The following is a 20954-nucleotide window of genomic DNA, read 5'->3' on the forward strand; positions in this document are numbered from 1 at the left end:
GATCTTCGGCCAGTTGTGTAGTAAAGGCTATTTAAAGCGGCCACGGGTTTAACAAAAGCCACTTTATAGAAACAACGGTGCCCTATGCTTGATGTATTACATACGGCCACAAAGCACAGCCCTTATGTAGCACAGACTGCTCTGCTTGTCTCTTATGTAACCAATGATGGGACTGCCCCTAAGAGAAGCAGGCACTGAGCATCTCATTTTACATACGACGAGCCCCTCAATGCAATTAGCTGCAAACAGTACGTCTGCCAGAATATGGCTGGCTTGTGTTTAGCTGTAAAATCTTTCTGCCAAGGCCTTTACTCGACCTCAATACAGAGCCACGGCTGAGTGTGATTAAGGGATGGCTTTGTAAGGCTAAAGAGGGAAAGTGCAAAATGCAGCCCTCCAGCATGAACACGGTGTGGGACATTCACTAAGATTCGTAGTTGCGCTGGCGTCCGCTTCGCCATGCTTCGCCGCACTTTGCCAGGCGTATTTTCGCCAGCGCTCCTCAAATTCACTAAAATCCTAAGTTGAGCTCAGGGGTAGCGTAAGGTTGCGAAGTTGCACTAGCGTTGATCCGCCAAGCAAAGTTACGCTAGCGATGGTTAATTTGCATACGGCGCCAAATTGAAGTTACAATGGAGGTTTATGTAGCAGAACTACACAAGCCTGGGAAACCTTCAAAACAGCAAATAAAATGTTTATTTTGCCCTACACATGTGCCCACTGTATAGTTAAGGTGCCAGGAGTTAGGAAATGAAGGGGGGAAGGAGGGGAGCCCCAAAGATTTTTTCGATCTTTTTCAGCCTATCACCCATAATAAAAAAAAACGCCAGCGTTTTTTGGGACTTAGAAAAATGTTTAACTTTTTTTGAAGCAATCCCCATCTACTCTATTGCACTTTGCCTGGTCTGAGGTGGCGAAGGAAGTCTGGCGTAAAAGTTAGCGTTCAGAACAATGCGCGTGTTAGTGAATTTGCATAGTTACGACCATTGCGCAAATTCGCCAGGCGTAAGGCTGCGAAGTTACACTACCGAAGTTACGCCAGCGTCCGTTAGTGAATCGGCGAATTAACGAAAATGCCCAATGCTAGCGAATTCAGGCTGCCGTTAGGCGCTTCGGCGCTTAGTGAATTTGTCCTGGAGTGTTTTCCTCTCTTCTTAGCCTACCCCACCCTGGGATTGAACGCTATTTTATTTTATTTATTTTGCACATTCTTAAATCAGTATCTCCAGGGGTTACCTCTTCCTCTTAGAGTTCTCTCAGCTCTGTCATCTAAAACTGTGGCCTATTAAAGTGGGGAAATTGGACCTGAACAATTTAAATTGTAAAACTGGAAAATAGCAGAAGCTTAAAATAAAAAAACCCAGACCATTCCATACATCAACTATTAAAGCTAGGTCATGTTACCAAGTGCTTTGCAGGTACTATGGTATAACACATGCTATATATATATAGATAGATAGATAGATAGATAGATAGATAGATAGATAGATAGATAGATAGATAGATAGATAGATAGATAGATAGATAGATAGATAGATAGATAGATAGATAGATAGATAGATAGATAGATAGATAGATAGATAGATAGATACAGTATATCATCTAATACAAAAGTGGTTTTTGCTGTAGAATGTAAGGGAGGGGTGTATGTTTTCCGGGAGCCAACAGTTACTATAACAGAAAGCCCCATTCTCCTGCGCTACCCAATAACACGAACAGAGTGAAATAAACGGTTCATTTATTAGATAAAATAACATATTATTCCCCTAAACTGGATTACATGATTTGGGCTCTGAAAATACATTACTCCGACCCAAACCCTGCTCAGATATAACATCGTAGTTATGATCACTGTCAGACTGAGCTCCCCCCCTCTCTGTTTTTAAGGCTCACAAATTAGGTTGCAATTATCTCCTGTAGAGGATCTATGCATCTTATGAGGGGGTATCGTGTAACATCATTTGCACCCACTAAATTGCTTTGCGTCTAGGGTACATAAAAGAAGGATATTATCCCTTCATAATAAACACTTGCTCACTGGCGTAACTAGATATTACTCGCCCCCATAGCAAATTATTTTTCAGGCCCCCAAAATGTTTAGCGGATGACTTGTTTTACCAATATTTATTATATATATATGAATTAGGGCCCCTATACCTCCTGCAGCCGCAGGGTCTGCTTCCTCTAGTTACGCCCCTACACTTGATTCTTCCTGGCTGCGGATTCTGGGAGCACCAGTTTAGCAGCAATCCTTAAAGGCTCAAGGAGAGGGGTGAGTACAGGAAAGCTAAATTGAATCTGCGGTTTATTAGGCACACGCAGCTGAAACAAACAGGAAGCCATTAGGGATGTCAGCGTCTCTATATTAGAAAACAAGCCAAATGCCACTGCCGTTTCACCCAAATGAAGCACCGAGAGTCTAACCCACCACCGAACCTCGCACAAAATGAGGTTTCCTGTGCCTTTAACTCCCTGCAGGCATGTCCACTACCCTTCAATGGGAACAGGGCTTCTGGTCTCTTATTCAACCGAAATTCACTGGTGTGCATATTTTACCTTAACTAGCATGTCACCTTTTTTAGCAGTTGTGGTTTTGGTCAGACAATAAACCACCTGGGAGACAAAATCCTACTAATAGTTTAGGGGCACAATTAAGGTAACTTAGCTTATTCAACTAGTTCAAGGGAAATATGAGACAAATAGCCATGATCTACCCTTTGATGCACGCGGCTACACCAGCAGATAAGACGCATTTTATAGACGCATTCTTGCCGACACAAAATAAAAATGTACCATGCCTGCCCCGAGGTAAGCTTCGCTCAATTGGGGTCCCAGGGCAGTGACCAACATTAGTGCAGAACAGAATAAAGGAAGGAAGGTACTCCCATCAATTCACAGCATTGCACCTAGGCAGCACACAAGCTGAAGCCCATCTCTCTGGGGTCCCCAACTTTTTTTTACCCATGAGCCACACTCAAGTATAAAATAATGTTGGAGAGAAACACAAGCATGCAAAAAGTTCCCATGGGTTCCAAATAAGGGCTGTGATTGGGTATTGGTAGCACTTATTTGGACTTGCAGCCAACAAGAGGCTCTGTTGAGTAGTATGCATGTTTTTATGCCTTTAAGCCAGGAATTCAAAAATAATCACCTGCTTGAAGCCCACTGGGAGCAATATCCAAGGGGTCAGAGAGCAACATGTTGCTCACGAGCTATTAGTTGGGGATCACTGACCTAGAGTAACGATCCCCAACCAGTGCTTTGTGAGCATGTTGTTCACAACCCCTTGAATGTTGCTCCTAGTGGCCTCAAAGCAGGTGCTTATTTTTGATTTCCAGGCTTGTTTTAGGTGCATAACAACCAGGTGTAGACCACATAGGGGCAACCAAATGGCCAATCACAACTAGGGATGCATCGAATCCAGGATTCAGTTCAGGATTCAGCCTTCTTCAGCAGGATTTGGATTCGGCCGAAACCTTGTGCCCAGCAGAACCGAATCCGAGTTTGCATATGCAAATTAGGGACAGGGATGGAACCCATGACTTTTTGTCACAAAACAAGGAAGTAAAACATGTTTTCCCCTTCCCTCCTGTAATATGCATATGTAAATTAGGATTCGGTTCGGAAATCAGCCAAATCTTTCGCAAAGGATTCGGGGCATCCCTATTCACAACACTTATTTTTCACCACCCAGGAACATTTTTCATGCTTGAGTTGCTCCCCAACTATTTTTACATCTGAATGTTGCTTCACAAAGGGGTTTACCCCGAAACGTTGCACCATTGCAAAATAAACTCAGCAAGGGCTTGTACCTGCTTGAATGAACATTCGAGTACCAGTGAAATCCTACTGAATGTGTGCCAGACAGGGTGCAACAAGAACTCCCTGGTATTGTTCAGGGGGACAATGTAGACACTTCATTTAACAAAAAGAGGAAGAAACACAACCCAAGATACGGAGCAGACGCTGAGGGGAACATCTAGCAGCGTGAGGGCAAACCCATGTGTACTGAAAGCAGGACATTTAAAGGCAAATTTTGCTCTTTGTTTAAAACTGATTTATTCTGAGCATAAAACATTCTTTCATTCCATATCCCATGGATACATATGGTTGAGGGCCACCATACTGGGATTCATTTCTGTGTGATTTTTATTTTACTTTTCAGAAACAAAATATTTCTCTTCCGAATTATGGAAAGGCCGTCTCCCAGATTCCATTTTATCCAAATAATCCAATTTTTTTTAAAAAAGAAAAAAAAGAGGATTTGCTTTTTCTCTGCAAAACTAAAACAGTAGCTTGTACTTGATCCCAACTAAGATATAATTAATACTTATTGGAAGCAAAACCAGCCTATTGGCTTTATTTAATGGTTATATGGTTTTCTAGTAGATTTAAGGTATGAAAATCCAAATTATGGAAAGATCAGTCATCCAGAAAACCCTGGGTCCCGAGCATTCTGGATAACAGGTTCTCCACCTGTACTACCTTTAGATTTGAAGTGAATAAAACTATAGCCTACACCTTAAAACAGGCAGACCAATCTAAAGAGACAAAAAGCATAGAAGAATTCTGCACAACCTTAGCTGACAGACTGGAGTTCACATTAAGCATGTTTAATATGATTGGGCCAGGCAATATGGGATATCTCTGTACAGACTATGCGCAAACTTAGGGGCTGTTCCTGCTGAATTGTGCTTAGTACGGGGGAATACCTATGCTGCCATAGTTTTATGGGATCTCTCTGTACAGACTATGAGCAAACTTAGGGCTGTTCCTGCTGAATTGTGCTTAGTACAGGGAATACCTATGCTGCCATAGTTTTATGGGATCTCTCTGTACAGACTATGAGCAAACTTAGGGACTGTTCCTGCTGAATTGTGCTTAGTACAGGGAATACCTATGCTGCCATAGTTTTATGGGATCTCTCTGAACAGACTATGTGCAAACTTAGGGGCTGTTCCTGCTGAATTGTGCTTAGTACAGGGGAATACCTATGCTGCCATAGTTTTATGGGATCTCTCTGTACAGACTATGAGCAAACTTAGGGGACTGTTCCTGCTGAATTGTGCTTAGTACAGGGGAATACCTATACTGCCATAGTTTTATGGGATTTTTCTGTACAGACTAAGTGCAAATTTAGGGACTGTTCCTGCTGAATTGTGCTTAGTAAAGGGGAATACCTATGCTGCCATAGTTTTATGGGATCTCTCTGTACAGACTATGAGCAAACTTAGGGGCTGTTCCTGCTGAATTGTGCGTAGTACAGGGAATACCTATGCTGCCATAGTTTTATGGGATCTCTCTGTACAGACTATGAGCAAACTTAGGGACTGTTCCTGCTGAATTGTGCTTAGTACAGGGGAATACCTATGCTGCCATAGTTTTATGGGATCTCTCTTTACAGGCTATGAGCAATCTTCGGGGCTGGTAGAAAGTTGTTTATGTTTTTAGGTGGACACACCTCAAAATTAAATTTAGCGGGTTGCTTAATCACAACTGTTGATGACTTGAAAAGGAATTATTATTCAAGGGTGTTTGGAAATAAATAAGGCCGGTTGTGGCATGAAGCCAGAAAACTATGGGAATTGGGAAATTCTGATTTAGTGATGAACCAAATCCACTATTTTGGATTCAGCTGAACCCCCGAATCCTTCTCAAAATATTCGGCCGAATACCGAACCTAATCCTAATTTGCATATGCAAAAAGTCACGCAATTTCCCTCTCCACCCCTAATTTGCATATGCAAATTAGGATTTGGTTCAGCCGGGTAGAAGGATTCGGCCGAATCCTGCTCAAAAAGGACGAATCCTGGCCGAATCCTGTATTCGGTGCATCCCTAGTCTGAATCTAAAGCAGAATCAGTAACTTATTTAAAATTAAAGAAAGCAAAGCTTATATACTTTTACCTCCAGTATATGGAAACACAACAACAAAAATGAGTGGGCCTTTAATATCCAATTCACTAATAGGCCCAAACATGAACGTGTAAACAGTGTGTGCAGGTTTATACAAGCGCATATATATCTTGTGTGTTTATTTTAGTCCTCATTGAAGGGGAGGCAGGAGTGTCCATTAGATTATCCTTCTACAAATATATACATGTAATTCAATTTAAGACTTAACAAAACATGAAAGACGCGACTGCATTAAGTTTTCATATAGGTGACGTCACAATGGGCTCAAACATCACCGTGTGTAAGAGCATAAACAGTGTCCCAATTAGATTTATTTATTCCTTTCCTGGAGACGGTCTTATTGCTTTTCATCTCTGGATACATCTGGTGAAAGTCACAACTTCTATTAATATTACAGGGGGTTGGGGATAGGGTGCTGTACTGGATTACAAATATCACAAATTACATGTGATATTTTATTCTTATGGCTAACAAGTCACCCATGACAAATCAGCCAAAATTTCACTAACGTCCCGTTATTCTAAAAAGACATCCCAATTCAATTCAAGGTGGTTCACCTTTAAGTTAACTTTCAGTATGTTATAGAATGGTCAGTTCTAAGAAACTTTTCTATTGGTCTTTATTATTTAATGTTTACAGTTTTTAAATTATTTGCCTTCTTCTTCTTCTGACTCTTTCCAGCTCTCAAATGGGGGTCACTGACCCCATCTAAAAAACAAATGCTCTGTAAGGCTACAAATGTATTGTTATTGCTACTTTTTTTGACTTATCTTTCTATTCAGGTCTCTCATATTCATATTTCAGTCTCTTATTCAAATCAATGCATGGTTGCTAGGGGAATTTAGACCCTAGCAACCAGATGGCTGAAACTGCAAACTGGAGAACGGCTGAATAAAAAGCTAAATAACTCAAAAAACACAAATAATAAAACATGAAAACCAATTGCAAATTCTCAGAATATCACACTCTACATCATACTAAAAGTTAATTCAAAGGTGAATAACCCCTTTAATGCATTTTTTTGCGGTTGCCTGGACATTATTGGTCTTAGAGGCACCATTCTCTGGCACTCAAGACTGTAGCTTAAAGGGGATGTTGGGAGATGTAGTCCAACTGCAACCCAACTGATATCAGCATCAAAACCACTACAAATGTCCTTGTCATGTACAGCCAGTGGATCTCGGGTATCAAGAGATTGATCCATTCGGATATGCCCCAAGGTAAAGAAGAATTTCACTGGCACACAGGAGTTGCAGTAGCAGGGCAAGCCCTTGCAATTTTATTATGCAGTAGTGCAACGTTTCGGGGTCACGCCCCTTTGTCAAGCAAGGTAAAGGCATTTAGAATGATGTCAGTACAGAGTCACACACAGCAGTGCAGTAAAGCAGCGATCAAGGCCGTGTACTCACCAGCTTCTTCCTGAAAGAAGTATCCATTCCTGGACATCGCTGGCGGGGGACTCTCTGTGAGGAAACAAAGAAAATAGTTAGGTCTCAATCTAGTGAGCCTATTTATTTACAGGGATACGGTCATGGGAAAACATTTTTTTTCTCAAAATGCATCAGTTAATAGTGCTGCTCCAGCAAATTTCTGCACTGAAATCCATTTCTCAAACAGATGATTTTTTTAATATTTAATTTTAAATTCTAACATGGGGCTAGACATATAGTCAGTTTGCCAGGTGCCCCCAGTCATGGGACTTGTGCTCTGATAAACTTCAATCACTCTTTACTGCTGTACTGCAAGTTGGATTGATATCACCCACCTCCCTTCCCCCCCAGCAGCCTAACAACAAAACAATGGGAAGGTAACCAGATAACAGCTCCCATCACATCACAGCTCACATCAATCATATGTGAAAAAGTAAGTCATATTAAGACTATATCATATGCCTCCTCCTTTGTGGATAACACAGCGTACACCGGCATATACCGTATATACTCGAGTATAAGCCGACCCTAGTATAAGCCGAGGTACCTAATTTTACCTACGATAGCTGGGAAAACTTATTGACTCGAGTATAAGCCTAGACACAACTACAGCCCTGTCTCCCAGCAGCGCACATTTCGGCAAAGCGACCCCACCAGCGATCAACCGGACTTCTTTGCAAAGTTGATGGTGACAGAGAATTGCCAAACGGATTACTGTGTGCATTGCCCACTGTCCCACTACCATGTGCAGAGGGCGCTGTGTGATATTGCCATCACTGTTAATCCTTCATATAACCAACAGAGGGCGCTGTGTGATATTGCAGTCACTGTTATTCTTTCATATAACCAACAGAGGGCGCTGTGTGATATTGCAGTCACTGTTATTCTTTCATATAACCAACAGAGGGCGCTGTGTGATATTGCAGTCACTGTTAATCTTTCATATAACCAACAGAGGGCGCTGTGTGATATTGCAGTCACTGTTAATCTTTCATATAACCAACAGATGGCGCTGTGTGATATTGCAGTCACTGTTAATCTTTCATATAACCAACAGATGGCGCTGTGTGATATTGCAGTCACTGTTATTCTTTCATATAATCAACAGAGGACGCTGTGTGATTTTGCAGTCACTGTTAATCTTTCATATAACCAACAGAGGGCGCTGTGTGATTTTGCAGTCACTGTTAATCTTTCATATAACCAACAGAGGGTGCTATGTGATATTGCAGTCTCTCCCCAAGCGAACTGTTGGTATAGGAATGATTAAAAATTACTGCAATCTCAGCTACTGCCCACTGACTCGAGTATAAGCCGAGGTAGACTTTTTCAGCACATTTTGGATGCTGAAAAACTCGGCTTATACTCGAGTATATACGGTAGTTAAACACTTTAAGGGCGCCTATGAACAATTTCAAAATGCCAATAAACCCCTAGAACAAACCCCTTCCAGGCTCATGTCCCACAGGCACACCCAGGGAGCATAGGGCTGGCAGAGTATGACACACACAGGGAGCATAGAGCAGGCAGAGTATGACACACACAGGGAGCATAGGACAGGCAGAGTATGACACACACAGGGATCATAGGACAGGCAGAGTATGACACACACAGGGAGCATAGGGCAGGCAGAGTATGACACACACAGGGATCATAGGACAGGCAGAGTATGACATACACAGGAAGCATAGGGAAGGCAGAGTATGGCACACACAGGAAGCATAGGACAGGCAGAGTATGGCACACACAGGGAGCATAGGACAGGCAGAGTATGGCACACACAGGAAGCATAGGACAGGCAGAGTATGACATACACAGGAAGCATAGGGAAGGCAGAGTATGGCACACACAGGAAGCATAGGACAGGCAGAGTATGGCACACACAGGGAGCATAGGACAGGCAGATAATGGCACACACAAGGAGCATAGGACAGGCAGATAATGGCACACACAGGGAGCATAGGGCAGGCAGAGTATAGCACAAACAGGTAGCAAAGGGCAGGCAGAGTATGGCACACACAGGGAAAAAATGTCACCTATAGACTTCAATGCATCTGGCAGATTCGCCCATCAATATTGGCCACCAGTTGGACAGCACTGCTCTAAGTAAATTAGAATAAGACAAAGGCCCTCACACACCCTTGATAACCCTGCTGCTTGCCCCAGTCTGTCAACTGCAGTACCAGAACCAGAGCTCACTCTTAGTCTCAGGTATCTGTGTTTGCAACAACAAGCGTAGGGTACCTTGTATTTGTTCCACAATCTAATAGTAGAGCTGTATAATTCAGAGCTGCATAATTAAATACGTCATTAATATTGATGAGGATTGGCCAATGGGATTGAATCAACTCCATCTCTTTACAATAGGATGAATCAGATTCTGGGCGCTGGATGAATAAAGGAAAGATATTTGAGTTTGCAGACAGCTGTAACGGATATCTCAATTGCCGGGGCTGATAGGGCTGTTTCAGAAGGAACAGACTGACAGGCAATTTTATCTAATGGACCATTTGATCTAAGGCCAACATAAGCGACTACAGTTTGATGTGAAAATGAACTGCGTCATCAAAAGGATCTGGGTTCAATTCCTGACTAATCCACACAGACATAACTTTTTTTGTATCTGTAAATGGCTAGCTTCGTGTAGAAAAGATGGGTACTCAGATCCCCACAGGTCACCAGAAAAAAATACATTAAAAAAAGGAGAGATTTTTTATTTAAAACAAAATCCACAAAGCCTTATGCATTTCGTGCTCCAGAAACTCATGGACAGGACAGGAATGCAAATAATAGGAAAATAAATGGAAAACCACCTCCTTCTTTGTAACAGATTAAACAAAAGTATCCCCAACAAACAGATGGGAAGGTACTTTTGCTGCACCTGTCGCAAAGAAATCATACGGTATTGGGCAGTATATGGACTATAACGCTAGCAACACAATGGGGCTCATTTATAAAAAATGGGCAAATTTGCACTTGGGCAGTAACCCATAGCAACCAATCAGTGATGAGTTTTTATTCAACCAGCTGCAAGTTTAACAGTCAAAGCAATCATCTGATTGGTTGCCATGGGTTACTGCCCAGGTGCACATTTGCCCAGTGTTTGTAAATGAGCCCCTATATGTGCAATATTTGGGGGAAACGTGGCAGGCACTAAAGAGAACGTGTTGAATATTTTCTTAAGGTGGCTATAGATGAACCGATAATATCGCACTAAACTAATTTTAGTATGATATTCGGTGCGTGTATGGTGGGAGACAAGCCGACCAATACCAGCAGAAGACTTGGATATCTGTTGGCTCGTCGTTCAAGCTGGCTGGAAAATTTTAATTGGGCACCTTTGAAGGCACCCGAACATTGCCCATTGTTAGTGCTGAATTGTCAGATACAACTAGAATTCTATTGTCAAAACTCCCAACTGTCCCGTTTTGAGCCGACCAGTCCTGCTTTTGACAGCTCAACCCGCTGTCACGGATTTGTACTAATAAGTCCCGAGTTTCTCTGCTGCACTGAACAGCCAGAAATAGATACAAAGTTTTGAACTGAATTGGGTCTTGGCAGACAGCCCAGAATAGATACTTAATATACTTTTGTAACAGTTTGATAATATAAGAAGGAAGACTTACAGCTTAAAGGGCAATTCACCTTCATTTGCAAAACTGTAATAACATATAAAAACCACAGAAATGTGTTCAAACTTTCATAACCTGCCATTATTATGTAAAATGAACATGGTAATTAGGCATGTGGCCACAAAATGGGCGTGGTCAAAAAATGTTACCGCATTGTGCGCCTAATCTTTTTTTTTCCTCTTTCTGTTTCCTAAATGTTGGGAGGTATGTATTGTTTCTTTGGGTGATGTATCCTAGAGCAGGCTGGGGAGAGGTCTTTTGAAAACTGAATTTGGTAAGCAGATTACCTACCGGATATGTATGGTTTAAATTATGAATATTTTGTACATCTTTTTATATATATATATATATATATATATATATATATATATATATATATATATATATATATATATATATATATATATATATATATATATATATATATATATATATAGCAGAGGAAAGAAGATGCACACCAGGATTTGTTTACAAAAAGCTAAAATTCCATATTTATTGGTTTACATTAAAAAAATCGGTCAATTGATATATATTACGGTGTGCATTAAGGACTTCTGGACAGAGGTCCTCTGCACTCAACCCATTATCAATATATTTAAGACAGAGACATTTTGTGCTACTGCTACTGAAAAATGCCTTACCCTTTAAACAAAACAGGGATTGTTTGTCCATATATTACAATATATTTAAGCTGAACAACTACGTCACAGTCATCCCATATCTGGCCAGTCCTACGCTCAATTTTATCTGATTCATTAAGAATTCTATTGCTTCATTATACATTTTACAAAGGGACTAAGTTTTACCTGCAACTTACTTGCTGCTTTCAAAGTAAAACTCCCAAACTTGGCTGCCCTTTTATTAGACACCAGTGGGATCACCTGAATCAGATGAAAATTGAGCATAGGACAATTTAACATCAATTTAAATCCCCTTAGATCAAGGCTGGAGGATTATGTCAGCATTCAAATGAATATCTTTTCTCCAAATACCTGTCTGGCCTTGCACAGTCCTGTTCCATACAGGCGCAACATTTTATCAGTGGATTAGACCCACACAAAGTCAAAACTGCCCATGTGAATTTCTTACATTCCAGGTGCTACCAGAGAGATATTAAATTCATATTCATTTCATACGCTCGGGGCTTACAATAAACTCACCAGCCAACCTTTATTCCAGGATTAGGGATCAGAGCTGGTAGCCTCACTAATCCATAACAAACATCATACATTCCCAAGATACCCGAAACAGGTGAAGGGCCGGGGGCATTTAATTAGAATCTTTTCTGCAGAGAGGAACTAGATCAATCTGTGCATCTACATTTTACACACTTACAAGTTGGTGATATCACTCCAATTTGCAGTACAGCAGTAAAGAGTAACTGAAGTTTATCAGAGCACAAATCACATGACTGGGGGCACCTGGGAAATGGACATCATGTCTAGCCCCATGCCAAATTTCAAAATTAAACATAAAAAAAAAAACACACATCTGTTTGATCCTTTAACAAATGGATTTTAGTGCAGAATTCTGCTGGAGCAGCACTATTAACTGAAGAAAAAAAAAAACATTTACCCGCGACAGTATCCTTGAAGGCACCCCTAGACCATTATTAAAGACCAGCTGAAGCTCTGGGCTGGTACAATAAGTTCAGTATAAAATTCACAGAATTTCATATTCTTTTTTACGCTTTAGTTGTCCTTTACAGCTTGTGCTTAATTGCCCCTTAGCCCTTCAGTCAAAGCTTAAGTATATTCCATAAATCATTTGGTCTTCATAACCGGACAGATGGCCTCCCTGTAATAAAGCCCATTAAGCAGCAGTATGGCAGCTCTCATTCATTTCTATTAAAGGAGAGTCCAGTTGTCCCACCAGCAACTGCACAAACTGTCCTCAGCCAACGGCAATGAGTTTGGCCAGGAGATCAGCCGGTACAGTAGCCACACAGACTGTAGGAGTGGGGCACAGAAGGGAAACATTGGGATTATGTCTTGGAACAAATATTTGATGTAAAGGGTAGTGGGTGCAAATATCAAACAGCTAGTAGTAGGCTACATGTTGGACAACCCTGATATAAAGACTTCCTGATGCCATGTTGCCTCACTATACACAAATCAACCAATTCAGCTTTAAAAAAGTAGAAACCTCTCCCTTACTGGTGCCCTCATGGGCTGCTGTACTACCTAGATCAACAGCCTTATGTAGGGTATGATAGGACTTATTGAACCCCGTTGGTGTTGGAAGTCTGGTCAATACCAAGGTAGAATAAGGGGCACGTACACGGGGTGCCAGGAACCCTGGTACAAAGACGAATCAGGCATGAGCAAAAGTTATCTGAGGGAGATCACGGGGTGCAGCTCACAAACCTACAACCACGTGCTGAAATGTCTCTACTCCCTACATCTTTCTCTCTCTCATAATGACACGACTGTAGCCATAAAAGTGTCTACTTTCCCTTATCAGTAGCCATAGTCGGAAGCCGGTTATTGTATTTACTCAACCTCTTATCTGCTCCTAAACCAACAAGCTCAGATAAGATCATGTTAATATGCCAGTAAACATCTCCTACTCTACTCGTGCCTCCACTTATAGCCCTATTACCCAGCATAACAAGCCTTGGGCAGGGAAAGGAACCGTATTCCTGATTGAGCCACAGTTTATTGAAACCAAGGACCAACCTAGATTTCATTTTACAGTTGAATCCTGTATTTTTGGTTCTACTTAGCAGCTACCAAAATGAACAGATGATACAGGTATGGGACCTGTTATCCAGAATTTTTGGGGGGTTCCAGATAATGGATATTACTGTAATTTGGATCTTACCTTAAGTCTACAAAGAGCCCAGTTAATGCTACCTGTTGACTGCTAACTCATAACAACCAAACTTAAGACCATTTAGTACCCTATAAGATCAAAAATACTTTTTAATGCAACAAATTAATTTCTTGTACAGGTATGGGACCTGTTATCCAGAATGCTCGGGACCTGGGGTTTTCTGGATCACTGATCTTTCCATTATTTGGATCTTCATACCTTAAATCTACTAGAAAATCATGTAAACATTAAAAAACCAAAATGGGATTCTTTTGCTTCCAATAAGGATTCATTATATCTTAGTTTGGATCAAATACAGGCATGGGACCTGTTATTCAGAATGCTCAGGACCTGGAGTTTTCCGGATAAAGGATCTTCCTGTAATTTGGATCTTCGTACCTTAAATCTACTAGAAAATCATATAAACATTAAATAAACCCAATAGTCTGGGTTTGCTTCCAATAAGGATTAATTATATCTTAGTTGGGATCAAGAACAAGCGACTGTTTTATTATTACAGGGAAAAAGGGAATCACTTTACACAATTGGATTATTTGATTATAATGGAGTCTATGGGAGATGGCCATTTCCTAATTCTGAGCTTTTTGAATAACGGATCCCATACCTGTACTTAATAGGACTCTGCTTCTCAGTTTGTACAAGGACCCCTCCTTACCAATAAATCTGAAACATCTTGAGAAATGTGTTTGCTATTTTTATTATGTATTGCAGTGTTTTCTTGGCCCCGATTCCTTGGCCGTGCGGCCAATAAGCAGGTGACCCAGCTGGGTACCCAATAAAGGTGCGGTTCTTGATCCCTCGCACCCACCCTTGTGGTTCATCCAGTTTTAAAATTTTCTTGGGAAGATTCAGCACCAGAGTGATGTCGCTTCCGAGTTGGAAGGTTAGTTGGCCTATTGCGGGTCGGGTAGTAGAAAGATGCGGGTCAAATTGCGGGTTGCAGTTACGGGTCAGGTACGTGTTTCAAAAATGGGACCCGCGCAGGACTCTAATGTAAGGTTCCTGCGGGACACGGCTAAAAGATCTCATCTTGTTACTGCAAAGAAATGGTGAAAGAAACATCGTGTGGGTCTGTACCAGTAGCACCGCAGGACGGGTCCCTAAGGGTCACATCACACAGCGAGATATCATCATATGGCTTTGGAGCTGGTTTTAATATTTTACTGCTTTGCTTCCCCTCTAACAACAATTTGCTGCAGATGCCATTAGAGTTTTAAAGTGCCCAGAGCTCCCCCAGGGAACAAGTAGAAAGTGCAACCGTTTAACCACTCGGTTCCGTTATTGCTAGATATTCCCATGATCTTACCCAAACACGAATCCCATCCCCACACAGCTGAAACCCACATCAAACGTCACTTTATTGCCGATTAAATAAACAATGAATGTCATGTAACCCAGATACTATGAAAGTGAACAGGTAAGAAAAATAAGAAACAAAACAGAAAATAAACAGAAAATAATCCTCTTCATTTAAATATAATTATGCACATTATCAAACAAACTGGGCCAGGTCCGCAGCTGCCATAAAGCAGGACAGGACTGCTGCTTCCAATGGGGATCAGATAGGATCTGTGCAGCCACTGGGACAGAATGTTCTGTTATACAGATAGCTAGAATCTTAGCTGCCATAAAGCAGGGCAGGACTGCTGCTTACAATGGGGATCAGATAGGATCTGTGCAGCCACTGGGACAGAATGTTCCGTTATACAGATAGCTAGAATCTCAGCTGCCATAAAGCAGGACAGGACTGTTGCTTACAATGGGGATCAGATAGGATCTGTGCAGCCACTGGGACAGAATGTTCTGTTATACAGATAGCTAGAATCTCAGTTGCCATAAAGCAAGACAGGACTGCTGCTTACAATGGGGATCAGATAGGATCTGTGCAGCCACTGGGACAGAATGTTCTGTTATACAGATAGCTAGAATCTCAGCTGCCATAAAGCAGGACAGGAATGCTGCTTACAATGGGGATCAGATAGGATCTGTGCAGCCACTGGGACAGAATGTTCTGTTATACAGATAGCTAGAATCTCAGCTGCCATAAAGCAGGACAGGACTGCTGCTTACAATGGGGATCAGATAGGATCTGTGCAGCCACTGGGATAGAATGTTCTGTTATACAGATAGCTAGAATCTCAGCTGCCATAAAGCAGGACAGGACTGCTGCTTCCAATGGGGATCAGATAGGATCTGTGCAGCCACTGGGATAGAATGCTCTGTTATACAGATAGATAGAATCTCAGCTGTAGCCGTGAAGCTGGGTTTGTAGACACAAACACTCTCCAAATATCATAACTGTACAGTGTATAGCTGAACTATAACTTCAAGCATAGAGGTAACACCTGTTACACAGCGACAGGTTAGACAATCCCCCCCAGCACACAGTTCTCCTGCTTTTGTTAGTAATGGGAAAGCCTTGCAGATCTGTTTAGTGGAGCCTGCGATCTTGCGCTTGGTCACTTCCCACAGACAATGTCTCCCTCAAGTGTTACAGCGCAGAGAGATGGAGAGCGAGCCATGGAGCCCATAGTGAATACAAACTCTGTGCAAACCCCATTACACCGCACTCCCAGGGACTGCACTACCATCGCAGCGTGTACATTCCATAGGGATTAAAGGGAAAGTTGCAGAAATTCTGGAACAGCCACCCCTTTTTTCAGGGGTACCCCGTGTGCATGAAGGGGGGCTGCAACAATCAATGAACACGATTCAGAAACCAAATGTCTCATTAGGGGATACACCCCTCACTCTAACCAGTTTTGCGCCCCTCACTCAAAGGGTATAAATTGCGACACTGGTAAACATTATATACATTTATATACATATATTGCAACGACCCACAGCCAAAAACCACACCCTTCTCTAGATCAGCATCTTTTGGGGAACCCACCTAAATCCCGAATTCCATTCGATTTACAAGAGGTGCAGCGGCACGGCACTTATTAATGATCCCAAATTCTGGCTTGTGAAGCATCCAAGCAGCAAAAGCGGAGCAGATAATAAGATAGATATATATATATATATATATATATATATAGACAAAAGCAGGTTTGTCTCTCTCATACAATACAGGGCATTAATATTGAATGACTGCTGAGACATCACACACACACTTTGCTGCTCATCCATCCACTCGCCCAACTGCAGCCCAGCAAGGAAATCCTCAGCACATTCAGTAGGATACAACAAGTGCAAATATCCCTTTGAACATCCCAATGATCCTAAATCCAAGGAAGAACTCGCTTCCAATTAACATTATTAGGTTCATTTCATTTGCAATGCGGCACAGATTATGGAGAATAAAGCAAATTAAAACAAAATAAAGGGGGTTACTCACCCAGCAGCCGAGGGAAAACCAAAAACATAAATGCACAGAAGAGGATACAGAGTATACAGAGTCAGAAGAGAGGGGTTGCCTCTGAATTGAGGTGCCCGCGATATTACGGGGCCACAGAGGTGGCTGGACCCTGGTGTGTAGAAGTCATGCTGTAGCAAAGGCTGACGATCTTATAGTGGCGCACTATTGGTGTGCAGTGCAGAGAGGTGGAGTCACACTGTGTCACACTGTTAAAGTGACGGCGGCTCCCAGCAAGACCAGAATGACCAGGACAGTAAAAAGCCAAGAGCCGGGGGGAGAAAGCAACGGAGATGCTGCGAGCCAAGAATTCAGGGAAGGTCACATTCCAACAGCTGCTGCGTCGTCCCGTGGGTTAATAGGAAAGGGAATAGGCAATATGAGCGGAGTAATGGAAATGACTCGGCACAGTGCGGATTTTGTCTGGATTATACGGATACAAAGCAGCGGAGATGAGCAGACACAATGAAACAGAGAGAGGGGACACACAGGATGGGTTGTCAACAGAGACAATGTTTCTATATCAGGTATTTATTATTTGTATCACTCGTACACGGACTACAAAGAGCCTTGTTATTCTATGGGACAAGCCGGCTGCCATATTCCCACAGGAGATAATGCAACAGCGCCCCCAGGGCCCAAATAATCATATTCATGTTCCACACAGTTGTACCAAATAATAGCAGCTGTACCCAAAGGGCTCACGTATTAACACAAGCACATCGATTGCATGCTCTTGCACCTACCAGACCAATTGCATTTCTCTAAATAAAAGGCAGGGTGCACCCACCCAAAACACATAAGCTTCATACGGGAAACAATAGGGTAGCTCCCGCCAAAGTACAGGCATGGGAACTGTTGTCTGGAAACCCCTTATCCAGAAAGCTCAGAAGTACGGAAAGGCCATCTGCCATAGATTCCATTTTATCCAAATAATCCAATTTTTTTTTACATTATTTCCTTTTTCTCTGTAATAATAAAACAGTATCTTGTATTTGATCCCAACTAAGATATAATTAATCCTTATTGGAGGCAAAACCAGCCTATTGGCTTTATTTCATGTTTATATGATTTTCTAGTAGACTTAAGGTATGAAGATCCAAATTATGGAAAGATCAGTTATCCGGAATACTCCAGGTCCCAAGCATTCTGTATAACAGGTCCCATACCTGTTATAGCATCTGTACCAACTCCAGCATGGCAGCACCGAAAGGTTAACGTATAAACACAAGCACAGATTTTATGCTATTGCACCGAAAATACGAATTGCATTTCTCTATTTAAAAGGCAGGGTGCACCCACCCTAGACACATAGGCTTTATACGGGAAACAATAGGGTAGCTCCAGCAAAAGTACATGCATGGAAACCATTATCTGAATTACATAAAGCTCCGAATTACAGAAAGGCCGTCTCACACAGACTCCATTTTATCTAAATAATCCACATTTTTAAAAACGATTTCCTTTTTCTGTGTAAAAATAAAACAGTAGGTTGTACTTGATCCCAACTAAGATTTAATTAATCCTTATTGGAAGCAAAACCAGCCTATTGGCTTTATTTAATATTTATATGATTTTCTAGTAGACTTGAGGTATGAAGATCCACATTACAGAAAGACCCATTATCCAGAAAACAGCAGGTCACGAGCACCCTCCAGTGGCAAAACAGTCATGAAAAATTGTGTAAATCTTGCTTGGATTATACAAGAGATCAAATGCAGCTTGGGGGGGTTGCTTTGGCAGAGAAGCTTATGGCCATCAGGGGGGCATATAAAAGAGACCACTTGAGGGCGCTCACCTGATCCTTGTCTTTCCAGCAACAGATTTGCTTTGGATCCCTTATCTGGGTTTTGCATCATAATAGTTGTCAACTGCCCCTTAGCAACCTAAAATTGAATTTTAAAATGATAGGGTCAGTGACCCTAGCAACCAAAGTTCATATTAAAAGCACAGTGACTTACTACTTATGCGAACAACTAGTTGGACTGCCTCATTGTAGTTAAGCAAATCAATCAAACACAATTCCAACCGGTTACAAACGCAGAATATTCCCAAGAAAAGCTTTAACCGGTTAATTGCACCAGAGCTGATACAGATCCAATCACTGCTGGGATATCGGGAGTTGCAAATCTCAATGTGACGGGAGACACAAGACATTGCACTCAACAGCGACTCATAATGAAATCGAAGTCCCCTTAACAGCGGCATTAACCCCTTGCACGCCAGGAAATTGAGAGAGGAGAGCGTCCAGCCCCAGTGTAATTAGACGAAGGTGCTATTTATAGACATAATTAGGAAAACGAGCTGTGCCTACAATGAGCTAATGCAGGATTAACGGCCACATTCCTGTAAATAGAGCCCCAAACCCACATCTACCCTCGGCCGTGCGCCCGATTAATGCCACCTGTTGCCCCTTACCATCCTTAAAGGGGAACTATACCCAAAAAGAATACATTTTTTGCATAATGAAGGAAAAAACTAATCCTAAGCACCAATGAGGGACACACAGCTCTGGATAGAAATTTAACGCACACACACCATTTATTGAAAATATGTAATGATTTCATCCTGGTTTTTGGATGAATTTCTATTTTAGAGGCAATACAGTCCGGAAGCGCCAAAGCAAGATCACCCAGGCATGACTGAATGCGGAATTCTGCTCACTATATAAAGTGAAACTTCTCATCCTTAAAGTGACACTGAAACCAAAAATGTTCTTTTCAAAATATTAATCTACATCAAAAGTTCATGTTGATTGTTTTTTGCGGATAATTCTGCTTTTGTAAGTAATTGACACTTGAGGTTCCTAAACCTGGCAGTTTTGCCAACCTGACTGTCCCATCTCAGTCTGTCAGTTAGAGTTTCTAATGCTAAGACTCCTGCTGCACAAATATGGCAGCCCCCTCATACAGGAACATGGGACATTAGACGGGTAATGTAAAATCATTTTGCCAATACTTTATGGCAAAGTTATAAGTAGCTTTTACAGGCAAGGTTATGATAGATAATAAAAAAGGTTATTTTCTGATGTCAGTCTCGTGTGTTTGAGCGTGTGCCCTGTTCCAATAGAGAAGCAGAGACAGGGATCAGCCTCCAGGCAGAGATTCCGAGGGCTTGTATACAAAACAATAGCCCTGCAGCACAAAACTCTCCTTGTCATTGGGTCTCAGAGAGAATTGGAATCAATTGCAGTAAAGTGTAACAATAAATATCCCAGTTCATGGCCTTCTGTCTCAGTCGGAGGCAAATGCTGATTGTGTGATGAATAATATCACACGTGTATTTCCCAATCAGAGGCCACCGATACTCACAGCCTGCAGACAGATTGTACAGGCGAGACAAGGGAAACAATAAAATAAAAGTGATGTCAGGGTCTCCTTGCCCATTTGCCCCTGAGCAGCAACCTATGGCAACCAATCACATTTTTATTTTTACTGCTCAGTCTGCAGCTGGCTGAAAAAAAGGCCAATCATGGATTGCTTGCCAAGGGTTACTGCCCATGTGCAAACCTGCCCTGTGTTTATAAATGAGCCCTACAATCTCAGCCAGTAAATGACAGATTCTGCTTGATGCCACTAGGTGGCGCATACTGTTAAAGCACTGAGAAAATCCTCAGAATGTGGCACTGCTGCAAAGGCTGCAGACACAATAAAAGCAATCCTCTCAGCAGTCATATTATTCCCCATATGCTAAAATTACATTGAAGTTTGAACTCAGATTTAAAGCAGAGCCAAAGGAGTCATATCTTCTCCAACTCTGGCTGTCAACTTGGCCAATCAGGAC

At 41.8% G+C, this 20954-nt stretch overlaps 1 protein-coding gene across 2 annotated transcripts in view; it reads right to left on the reverse strand.

The window, feature by feature from the left end:
* slc4a11.S (solute carrier family 4 member 11 S homeolog) overlaps positions 1–20954 on the reverse strand; it is a 96652-nt gene that overhangs the window by 65353 nt on the left and 10345 nt on the right. Inside the window, exons 1-2 of one of the 2 annotated variants that reach the window (XM_041579354.1) lie at positions 17154–17336; positions 7326–7379 (exon numbers count right to left, since the gene is read on the reverse strand). In XM_041579354.1, the coding sequence (XP_041435288.1) occupies positions 7326–7379; positions 17154–17181 (82 nt within the window). In that variant the 5' untranslated portion in view covers positions 17182–17336. Of the gene's footprint in view, positions 1–7325; positions 7380–17153; positions 17337–20954 lie in introns of those variants that run through there. The other variant, XM_041579353.1, reaches the window with a different exon arrangement.

Source organism: Xenopus laevis, chromosome 1S, assembly GCF_017654675.1.
Source record: "Xenopus laevis strain J_2021 chromosome 1S, Xenopus_laevis_v10.1, whole genome shotgun sequence".
Taxonomy (NCBI): Eukaryota; Metazoa; Chordata; class Amphibia; order Anura; family Pipidae; genus Xenopus; species Xenopus laevis.